The sequence below is a fragment of the Prionailurus viverrinus genome, chromosome B3, assembly GCF_022837055.1.
Source record: "Prionailurus viverrinus isolate Anna chromosome B3, UM_Priviv_1.0, whole genome shotgun sequence".
In the NCBI taxonomy this organism is placed as follows: domain Eukaryota; kingdom Metazoa; phylum Chordata; class Mammalia; order Carnivora; family Felidae; genus Prionailurus; species Prionailurus viverrinus.
Window position 1 is genome coordinate 48,919,155 of NC_062566.1, and position 12,478 is coordinate 48,931,632.

Genomic DNA, 12,478 nt, shown 5'->3' on the forward strand with positions numbered 1-12,478 from the left:
CATTCCCACAGTGAATTTTTATCCAGCCTTTACAGAGGATGAGCTAAATCTTTTCTATGAAATGTAAACAGCAAAGTGGAGAAAAGTATGCACAGCATGAGCTTCTTTGTAGCAAATTCTGTTTTTGGATGTACACACATTCAGGCATATCTGCATGCACTGTGTAGTCATAGAACCTTTTTGGAAACTGTTACTATGAGATATGTTTGTATAAAGATGGGCAGAAGAGAGAAAGTTTCATTTTATGCCATTTTTGGTATTTGATGGTTTTTTTAAACCATGGAGATGTATTTCCTATAAATAATAAAAAAGAGATTTAGTCACTTCCATTCTTACAGGACTTCAGAGAAAGAAATTAATGTTGATCAGCTGTGGTAAAACTCTTCGATAGTAAACCAACCTTTTAGTCCCTTGAATAGCTTCATTGAATTTTTTTATCTCAAGTGTAAAGACTTGGAAAAAGCCGTCATCTTCTGTGTATATATGGTTTATCTCATGGATCTATTAAATACAATGTTACCTATTTGATTTTGTGCTTTCCTTTATACTAGAGTTTGCAGCACTATTTTTTCAGTTTTTCCTCTTTGTTGTTAAGAGTTACGCATGGAGTGTATGAAGAAATGTGGAACAAAGCAAATACTTTTTCTTTAACTAAACCTTTTTTTCCTCAGATGTGAAAATTTCGTAAGGCTTTATTGTTGTTTTGGGCAGTGGTTATAAACTCAATTCAGATAGAACACTTCTTTTTTAAAATATAAGTTTCATTATGCCCTTTTTATTACATGAAAATAAAATTTTATCAAGTACTTACTATACAAATAAAAATATATTGGGGAGCCTGGGTGGCTTAGTCTTTTAACCATCCAACTCTTGGTTTTGGCTCAGGTCATGATCTCACGGTTCATGAGATTGAGCTCTGTGTTGGGCTCTGAGCTGGCATTGCAGAGCCTACTTGGGATTCTCTCTCTTCTTCTGTCTGCCCCTCCCTTGCTTGTGCTCTCTTTCTCAAAATAAGTAAACATTAAAGAAAACAACAATATAATGCCATATTGTGATAAAAATAAATGAAAGTCATTTATAATAAAAATAGGTATTTCAGAGTGACAATACTTAAGAATGGAAACATAAATAGCATAATAAATAATTATATGCTTGCACTTATTTTATGTAGAATCCATGTAAAATGGTGCAGTTGTGAGTACATGCTAATATGGAAATGTTGTCAGTAATTTAAATTCCGTGGGGAGCAGAAAAATACCCATTGACAACTATAGGACAAGGAAAGAGCAAAGAAGAGGAACAAATAGGAATTAGAGCAAAAGTAGTTAGAATAAGTAATAACATATGAGAATTATTTGTATATGATAAGAGAAAGAATCCTAAAATAAGAATAGCATGCCTTGATAAATCAGTGGCTATTAATAGGAGAAATTGAATAAGTTTTACAGTGTTATTAATTAGTTCAGCCTTATTTTTAAGTGCAATATCAAAGTATTTCCCTTGTTGTGACATAGAGCTGAGTGATAAAAAATATTGCAGAAAACATGGGCACCTGGGTGGCTCAGTTGGTTGAGCATCTTATTCTTGAGAGAATCTGGAATTCTCTCTCTCTCCCCCCGTCCCCCCACCCCTCCTTTCCTTGTGCACTTACTCTCAAAAAATAAATAAATATACTTAAAAACTGCAGAAAACATATCTTCCATGTTGAAATCCCATCATGTATGAGGTGTGCATTTAGTCTGTATCCTTAAGAAGATCTTGGTGACCAGATCCTTTGCTAAGAGATGGAAATAGAGGACAGATTGGAGAAATGGTAATAGAAGCTGCTGTAGAGAAGTTGTACAGTTATCTAGTAAACTTATGCAGACAGAATAAATTGAAAAACAACAGGTTAAAAAAAAAACCAAAAAACAGCCAATAATTTTGATACTGATTTTCCCCACGAAGTTTTATTTTATCATATGGTACTAAAATATTAAAAATATACAGAAGCAATAATATGAGATATTTAAAATATCTTAATATACATATAAAATATACTAATGTTAATGCATTAATATTAAATATATTAGTGTTCTATTAATAAAATACCCTTTATGAGGCGCCTGGGTTGCTGAGTTAAGTGTCTGACTTCGGCTTAGGTCATGATCTCTCGGTTTGTGAGTTCGAGCCCCAAGTCAGGCTCTGTGCTGACAGCTCAGAGCCTGGAGTCTGCTTAGGATTCTCTTTCTCCCTCTCTCTCTCTTCCTCCCCTGCTTACATTCTGTCTCTCTCTCAAAAATAAATGATTTTTAAAAATTGTTTCTTAAATAAAATAAAATACCCTATTAATGATACTTGAAATTTCTATATTTGTGTCTCCACTAATTTAACAGCATTTGATTCAGAGTCTGTTGAAGTCTATAAAGAGTCCCTAAAAACTTAAAAGGGGCAGCTTAAAAATACTGACTGACGTACATGGTTTACATTAAACTCAAATGGCACAGATTGTATTGCTATTAGGAGATGTAATTTTTCTCTAATGGTGAATAATTTCTGTTAAAGTTCTAAAGAAAACTAAGTACCATCTTATGTAACTAATATGATGTTGTATTTTTGGAAACTTCATTGCAAAACAAACTATGACAATACTTTGTGTTTATATGTAAAGCAGAATTATTGCATTTTCACACATGAAAGTCCAACAGCATAACAAAGTTGTGTGAGATATCGGACAGTCCTTTCTGAGTGAAATTGTCTGGCGTAGTGCATGATATCTGGTATCCTTTGAATGTTAGTAATGGCCCCCAAATAGTGAAATGATCTGTCCAAAAAACCTTTCCTAAACATTGAGAACCATTGCTCTAAGATTTTTTCCCCCAAATTTACTTGATGATGGATTCTTTCTTGTCCCCCCCCCCCCCCCCCCCCCCCCCCATGTAACACTTCTCTCCTGCAGAAATAGTGCTTATGGAGTATTCTTTGGGGAATGCTAGTATAGAGAGGTCTTTTCTTCTATTCCCTTTATACCTTAAGTTCTAGCCTTTTACTATTTTGCATCTTTTTAGTTTGTTCCAAAACTGTTCAAAAACAAATAAGTATAAATCCTAGGACTTGCATTGAGAATTATTTGTATAATTAGAATGTGTGAAATATATTCACTAATTTTGATATTTTAGGTTGGATCCTTGGAACAAGCTATGCTTGATGCTCTTGTGATGGATAGAGTTGCATTTGTAAAACTACTTATTGAAAATGGAGTGAGCATGCATAAATTCCTTACCATTCCTAGACTGGAAGAACTTTACAACACAGTAAGTGTGTGTTAAAATTCTTTGTTGACTAAGCTTTGTTATCTTTGGGAAATGTCATTTTACTTAAACATATCCAATTCTGCTAAAACCTTTAATGATTTGCTTGATTACTTGGAAAAATTGCAGCCAGTCTTAGTGTCCTGTAAGTCTTAGTGTGCTATATGACAATCTGAAACCATTTCCTTGTTTCTGGAGATTTTCCCTGTCATCGTAGCAACATAGGGAAAAGGTAAAGTGTTAACAAGCCTGTCTTTTCCTTATCCTCGCCCCTTTTTAAAACTCTAGGATCAGCTTCTTAATTACAGAATAATTGTATTTCCTTCTTTTTCTTTTTTCTCGGTCGTCATTTGTTACACTAAATTTTTATTGATGCCTTTTTATTGATGCCTTTTTTTGTAAAAAATTACACATTGTTTTTTTGTTTATCCTTTTTGTTTTTCATGATTTTGACCTTATGGTGTCCCCCTTTTAGGTTACATACCATTTTTCATTGTTTTCTAAAGAGCTCCTGAAAACTATCCCCCTTACAAAGCCTTTTGAAATCATTTCATTTTGAAATTTCACATGTCTAGCATTGGAGAGAGTAAATACTGCCATCTTATTGGTTTTCCATGTTGCCAGCTTTAATTGAGCTATACTTTGAAGTGCACTATTACCAAATCCTAGCTTTCTAAATCTGACTTCTTTGCAAAGCTGTCTGTCCATTCATCAGTTTCTACTTATTTATCTCCTTTTCATTCCTAAAGTCTTTGTACCTTGTCTTTATAGCAGTCATACTACTTCAGTAGTCTAATCTTCTTATCCTTTCTTCAAATTAGTTCTTTAAACTAATTATTCTTATAATCATATATTTTACCATGTCTTTCTTCAGTTTAAAATTTTTTGATAGATCCGTGGTGGTGGGGGTGGGGGGTTTAAAATGGCAGAGTAGTAAGGAGACCCTGGGCTTGTCTTGTCCCTTGAACACAGCTAGATTGACATCAAACCATTTGAATATCTAGAAAATTGATCTGAGTAACAGATCAATTGTTCTGGGTAACAGAACAATCTGAGTAATTTGAGGGAGAGAACACAGCAGGTACATGGTGTGGAGAGGTGAATTGGGGGATAGAAGAGCCGTGGTGCTTCACATGGGAGGGAGCTGTTTTCCCAGGGAGGAGAAAGACAGAGGGAGAGAGAGCAGTGCATTGGGTTTGTGCAAGAAAGCACTCGCTATAAAAGCATCTAAAGAGAAGGAGTGAAAACATGCACAGAGGACTACATAAGAGAAAACTGCTCCCTGAAACCACTAATGGGGGAAAAAGGAGAGGGTTTCATTACTGCCAGTCTTTTATAAACAGCGGAGCACAGAGTCAAGTTTCAGAGGTCAGCCACTGGTGCTACTCCAGTGAGGAAGCAGGGTGGAGACCTGGGAGCAGGCTGTCCAGTCTGAGGATCCCCTAGGTCGCATGGGGAGAAGCGGTTCCCCTGCTTGGAGTGCGTTTGGTAGAGGTGATATGGCCTCTCCACAAGCAAAACACCCAGTGGTCACCATCAAGCCACCTCAGTCACCTGTATAGGAACAGAGATGTGGCTGAGGGCAGTAAACCCTGGTACCAGCTGTGTATTGTTATTTACCATAAACTCGAGCTGGTGCCAGTGCACCGTGGTGCAACCATTTTCTGGGACAAGCCAGCCCCAGACATAGCACAGCAAGACCGTTCCCCAGAGGATGGCTTTGGGTCTGAGCCATAGGGGTCTCTAAAATGTGGGGTTTCGAAACACAGCCATACCTGAAATAAGTTGGACTCTCAACTGACTGAGCGTCCTAGACGGCCTTTTTATCGTTTGTTTTTTTTGTGTGTTTTTTTTGTTTTTTTTTTAATATTTTTTTCTCTCTTCTTTTCTCTTTTGTCTTCCAAGCTTCTTTTAACAAGCAGACCAAAACACACCTAGGATCTAGCTTCCATTATATGATTTTTTTTTTTTTTACTTTTTAAATTTTTATTTGATTCTGTTATTACTGTTTTTTGTAATCAAAAATGACAAGATAGAGGAATTCACCTCAAAAGAAAGAACAGGAAGATATGACAGCCAAGGATTTAATCAATGCAGTAAGATGTCTGAACTAGAATTTAGGGGTGCCTGGTTGGCTCAGTTGGTTAAACGTCCAACTTCAGCTCAGGTCATGATCTTGCGGTCCTGAGTTCGAGCCCCGCATTGGGCTCTTGTGCTGACAGCTCAGAGCCTGGAGCCTGCTTTGGATTCTGTGTCTCTCTCCCTCTCTCTCTCTCTCTCTCTCTCTCTCTCTCTCTCTCTCTCTCTCTCTGCCCCTCCCCACCTCACACTCTGTCTTTCTCATAAATAAACATTAAAAAATTTTTTAAATGATTATAAGGATATTAGCTGGGCTTGGGGAATAAAAGCATAGAAGACACTAGAGAATCCATTTCTGCAGAGATAAAAGACCCGAAATCTACACGGACTGAAATTAAAAATGCTATAGCAACAAGGTGCCTGGGTGGCTCAGTCAGTTAAGCATCTGACTCCTGATTTCAGCTCAAGTCATGATCTTGTGCATTGTAGGGTTGAGCCCTGTGTCAGGCTGTGCTTACAGCATGGAGCCTGCTTGGGATTCTCTGTCTCCCTCTCTCTGCCCCTTCCCTGCTTGCTCACATGCTCTTTTTCTCTCTCAAGATAAATAAATGTTTTAAAAACTGCTATAACCAAGATGCAGATCCAAATAGAGGCCATAAAAATGAGGATGGACAAGGCAGAGGGGGAATTAGTGATACAGAAGATAAAATTGTGGAAAATAATGAAGCTGTAAAGAAGAGGGAAACAAAGGTCAGGGATCATGAAGGCAGACTTAGGGAACTCAGTAATTTATTAAATGTAATAACATTTGTATCATAGGAGTCCCAGAAGATGAAGAGAGAGAAAAAGGGGCAGAAAGTTTGTGTGAGCAAATTGTAGCTGAAAACTTATCCTAATCTGGGGAAGGACACAGACATCAAAATCCAAGAAGCATAGAGAACTCCCATTAAATTCAACAAAGGCAGCCATTGCCAAGACATATCATAGTCAGATTCTCAAAATACACACACAAGGAAAGAAACCTGAAAGCAGCATGGGGGAAAAAGTCCTTAACCTACAAGGGAAGACAAATCACGTTCACAGCATATCTGTCCACAAAACTTAGGCCAGAAAGGAGTGACAGTGTATTTTCAACGTGCTGAATCAGAAAAATACACAGCCAAGAATACTGTATCCAGCAAGGCTGTCATTCAGAATAGAAGGAGAAATAAAGAGTCTCCCAGACAAAAACTAAAGGAGTTTGTGACCACTAAACCTGCCCTATAGAAAATTTTAAGGGAGGACTCTTTGAGTGGAGGGGGGAGAAAAAAGACTAAAAGCAACAAAGAGTAGAAAGGACCAGAGAGCATCACCAAAAACACCAACTCTACAGGTAACACTATGATACTAAATTCATATCTTTCAGTAATCACTCTGACTAAATTCTCTGGAGAATCAAAAGATGTAGGGTATCAGAATGGATAAAAAAAATGATACATCTATATGCTGCCTACAAGAGACTCATTTTAGACCTAAAGACACCTGCAGATTGAAAGTGAGGGGATGGAGAACTGTCTATCATGTTAATGGATGTCAAAAGAAAGCCACAGTATTCATAATTAAATCAGACAAACTACATTTTAAAACAGGGTTCTATCCATTAAGAAGATCTAACAGTTATAAATATTTATTCCCCCAACTTGGACCCACCCAAAGTATATAAATCATTTAATAATAAACTCATTGATAATAATACAGTGATAGTTGTCAATTAATAATAAACTCATTGATAATAATACAGTGATAGTTGGGGACTTTAGCATCCCACATACAACAATGGACAGGTCATCTAAGCAGAAAATCAACAAAGAAACAATGGCTTTGAATGATACTGGACCAGATGGACTTACCAGATACATTCAGAATATTTCATCTTAAAGCAATAGAATACACATTCTTTTTGAGTGCACGTGGAATATTCTCCAAAAACAGATCATGTATTGAGTCACAAATCAGCCCTCATCAGGTACAAAAATGTTGAGATAATACCATGCATATTTTCAGATCACAACTCTATGAAACTTGAAGTAAACCACGCAAAAAAATTTGGAAAGCCTTCAAATACATGGACATTATATATATATATATATATATATATATATATATATATATATATATATATATATATAATATCCTACTAAAGAATGAAATTAAAGAAGAAATTTTAAAAAATACATGAAAAGCCTTCAAATACATGGACATTATATATATATATATAATATCCTACTAAAGAATGAAATTAAAGAAGAAATTTTAAAAAATACATGAAAACAAATGAAAATGAAAACCCAATGGTCCAAAACCTTTGGGATGCAGCAAATGCAGTCCAAAAAGGGAAGTATAGTGCAATTCAGGCCTATCTCAAGACACAGGAAAGGCCCCAGATACATAACCTAACCTACGCCTAAAAGAGCTAGAAAAGGAACAGCAAGTAAAGTCTAAAGCCAGCAGCAGCAGAATAAGGGAAATAATGAAGATTAGAGCAGAAATAAAAGATATAGAAACAAACACACAAAAAAATCAAAACCAAGAGCTGGTTCTTTGAAAGAATTAACAAAATTGATAAACCCTTAGCCAGACTTACCAAAAGAAAAGATAAAGGACCCAAATAGATAAAATCACAAGTGAAAGAGGAGAGATCACAATCAGCACCACAGAAATACAGTTATAAGAGAATATTATGAAAATGATATGCCTACAAACTGGGCAATCTGGAAGAAGTAAACAAATTCCTAGAAACTCACAAACTACCAAAACTGAAACAGGAAGAAATAGAAAGTTTGAACAGACCCATAGCCAGCAAAGAAATTGAATCAGTAATAAAAAATCTCCCAACAAATGAGTCCTGGGCCAGATGACTTCCCAGGGGAATTCTACCAGACCTTTAAAGAAGAGTTAACACCTATTCTTCTCAAACTGTTCTAAAAATAGAAATGGAAGGAAAACTTCCAAACTCATTGAAGCCAGCATTACCTTCATTCAAAAATCAGATGAAGACCCCACTAAAAAGGAGAGTTACAAACAATACCCTGATGAACATGGATGCAAACATTCTCAACAAGATACTAGCAATTGTAAAAACAAACAAAAAAAAGGTACTAGCGAATCAAATCCAACAGTACATGAAAAGAATTACTGTGATCAAGTGGGATTTATTCCTGGGCTACAGGGGTAGTTCAGTGTTTGCAAAGCAATCAATCTGATACATACCCCACATTAATAAAAGAGAGGGTAAGAGCCATATGAGCCTGTCAATAGATGCAGAAAAATCATCTGACAAAATATAGCATCCATTCTTGTTAAAAACTAAGTAGGTATAGATGGACTATCATAAAGGCTATATATAAAAGACCCACAGCTAATACCCTCAAGTGGGGAAAACTGAGAGGTTTTCCTCTCTGGTGTGGAACAAGAGAGGGATGTCCATTCTCATCATTACTATTTAATATAGTACTGGAAATCGTAGTCTGAGCAATCAGACAACAAAAATAAAAGGCATCCATATTGGCAAGGAAGAAGTCAAACTTTCACTGTTTATTTGCAGACGATGTTATACTCTATGTAGAAAACCAAAGACTCCACCAAAAAATTGCTAGAACTAACACATGAATTCAGCATAGTTGCAGTATATAAAATCAATGGGCAGAAATCTGTTGCATTTCTATACACCAATAACAAAGCAGCAGGAAAAGAAATAAAAGAATTGATTCCATTTGCAATTGTACCCAAAACAATAAGATACTTAGGTATAAACTTAAGGAAGTAAAAGATGTGTACTCTGAAAACTATAGAACACTTATGAAGGAAATTGAAGAGGACACAAAGAAATGGAAAAGCATTCCATGCTCATGGTTTGGAAAACAAACATTGTTAAAATGTCTATACTACCCAAAGCAATCTTCATATTCAATGCTATCCCCATCAAAATACCACCAGCATTTTTCACAGAGCTACAACAAACAATCCTAAAATGTGTAAGGAGCCACAAAAGACCCCAAATAGCCAAAGCAATACTGAAAAAGGAAAAAACAAATCATGATTCCGGATTTCAAGCTTTATTACAAAGCTTTAGGCGGGCTCCTGGGTGGCTTAGGCATTAAGCATCTGACTTTAGCTCAGGTCATCATTTCACGGTTTGTGAGTTTGAGCTTGAGCCTTGCTTCTGGTGAGCACAAGCCCTGCCTCCGATAAAAAAAACATGAGCTCTGCTCCCGCCCCCACCCCACCCCCACCCTGTCTCTCTTCCCTTTGCTCACTTGCGCCCTCTTTCTCTTTTTCTCAAAAAAAAAAAAAAAAAAAAAAACAAGAAACCAAAAAACTATAGTCATCAGGACAATTTGGTACTGGCACAAAAACAGACACACACATCAACGGAACAGGGTAGAAAACCCACAGATGGACTCCCCAACCGTATAGTCAACTCATCTTTAACAAAGCAGAAAAGAATATCCAATGGAAAAAAGAGTCTCTTCAACAAATGGTGTTGGGAAAACTGGATGGGGATAGGCAGAAAAATGAAACTGGACCACTTTCTTATACCATACACAGAAATAAATTCAAATTGATGGAAGACCTAAATGTGAGACAGGAACCTATCAAAATCCTAGAAGAGAACATAGGCAGCAACCTCTTTGACCTCGACTGGTGCAGCTTCTTAATAGACATGTTGCTGAAGGCAGAGGAAACAAAAGCACACATGAACTATTGGGACTTCATCAAGATAAAAATCTTCTGCACAGTGAAGGAAACCATCAACAAAACTAAAAGACAGCCTATGGAATGGGCGAAGATATTTGCAAATGACATATCTGATAAAGGGTAGTATCCAAAATATTTAAAGAGCTTATCAAACTTAACACACGAAAGACAAATAATCCAGTGAAGAAATGGGCAGAAGACATGAATAGACACTTTTCCAGAGAAGACATCCAGATGGCCAACCTACACCTGAAAAGATACTCAACATCACTTATCTTCAGGGAAATGCAAATCAAAACCAGGATGAGATACCACCTCACACCTGTCAAAATGGCTAAAATTAACCACTCAGGAAACAACAGATGTTGGCGAGGATGCAAGAAACTAAAAATAGAATTACCCTACAATCCAGCAATTGCACTATTAGGTATTTACCCAAGTGATACAAACTACAGATTCAAAGGAGGTACATGCCTCCCAGTGTTTACAGCAGCATTATCAACAATAGCCAAACTATGAAGAGAGCCCAAATGCTCATCAACTGATGAATAGATAAGATGTGGTGTGTATGTGTGTATATATATATATATACACACACACATGTATATATAATGGTATATTACTCAGCCATCTAAAAGAATGAAGTCTTGCCATTTGCAATGATGTGGATGGAGCTAGAATGTGTTATGCTAACAAAATAAGTCAGAGAAAGACAAATACCATATGATTTCACTTATGTGTGGAATTTAAGAAACAAAACATGAATAAAAGGGAAGGGGAAGGGAAGAGAAGAGAGGGAACAAACCACAAGAGACTCTTAATGATAGAGAACAAACTATAGGTTGACAGAGGGAGGTGGGTGGGAGATGGGCTAGATGAGTGATGGGTACTAAGGAGGGCACTTGTGAATCACTGAATTCTCCTGAAACCAATTTTGCAAGGTATGTTAACTAACATTTAAATAAAATTTAAATAAAAAACTTTTAATAGCTCCCAGTGTGTATAAAATAATACCCAAACTCTTTGCTTGATTTTCAAAGCTCTCCAGCTTTTGAAATTTTGTCATAGCTCTTTCACTTGGCCTTTTATTCCCACCCGTACCTTTCCATAAATGTTTGTTATGTTGTCTTCCTACTGTTCTTCAAAAACATAAACTTAACAAAAAAGCAGTTCTTGTTTACACACTGCAGTGTGTTTTTCTCTCAGCTACTCTCTACTTACTGGAATTTTATTCATTATTAAGAACATAGTTCAAATGCCATGCTGCTGCCTCCATGAAGCTCATTGAGGAAGTTAGTTGAGGACAATTGTATCTTCCCCTGTGGATTATAAATTTTTTTTGAATAAGGATTATATTCTTATTTTTCCTCCATTTTTTATCTTTAATAATGTCTAGCACAGTTACATTGAACTTTGATGACCTTCTGTTTCTAGTGAACAAATATAAAAATTAAAAGGATTATTCATTGTGCTGAAGTAAGGTTTATCCTTGAAATATAAACCAGATATAAAAAAATAAAAATAAAAATTGATCCCATTAGCAAGGCAAGTAATTTTTTTAATGTGTAATTCAAATTATTAAGATAAACTTTTCAGCATCAGTTACTAATAAAAATTTTTTTAACGTTAAGGGATTATATAATATGATAAAGTAGTGGCTCTCAAACTTTTGGGGTATCAGTGTCCTATTACATAAAAATTATTGGGGACTTAAAAGAGCTGTTCTTAAAAGGGTTTATGTGTCTCGATACTTACCATATTACAGAATAAAACCAAGAAATTTTTAAAATATTAGTTTGTTTAGGTAACAATAATAATCTGTCACATGTTAACACAAAAAAACATTTTTCGAGAAAAAAAAGTGAAGAGAATAGAATACATATACTGTTTTACAAATCTCTTTAGTATCAGGCTTCATAGAAGACAACTGGATTCTTATATTTGCTTTTGAATTTAATCTTATGATATCATACATCAAGAAGCCTCTGGAAAACACTAATCACTGAGAGAGAGTGAGAATGAAAAAATGCAAATATCTTAACATGATTCTGAAAATATTTTTGATTTCAAGGACCTTTTGAAAGAGTCTTGGGGGCCATCAGGGGAAACTAGACACACTTTGAAAACTGCTATATTAAAATATATTTCCTTTATACTAAGAAATTAATATAATGAATAAACAGTAATGGATTAAGATAAAATAGAATTCTAAATATTGCATGTTTATGTGATTATATACTGTTAGAGAAAATATAATGAAACTTGCTAATACCTAAAAATGTGAAATACTTTGTATTTATTTTTAAAAAATTAACATACAAGGAAGAATTGCCAGAGAAAACTTAGGTTCTGAGTGGATAGATTAAATAGTA

At 35.6% G+C, this 12,478-nt stretch overlaps 1 protein-coding gene across 2 annotated transcripts in view; it reads left to right on the forward strand.

Moving 5' to 3' along the window:
* TRPM7 (transient receptor potential cation channel subfamily M member 7) overlaps positions 1–12,478 on the forward strand; it is a 123,084-nt gene that overhangs the window by 53,864 nt on the left and 56,742 nt on the right. For both annotated transcript variants that reach the window (XM_047862335.1, XM_047862336.1), the window contains exon 12: positions 3,159–3,293. In XM_047862335.1, coding sequence (XP_047718291.1) covers positions 3,159–3,293 — 135 coding nt within the window. The remainder of the gene's footprint in view (positions 1–3,158; positions 3,294–12,478) is intronic.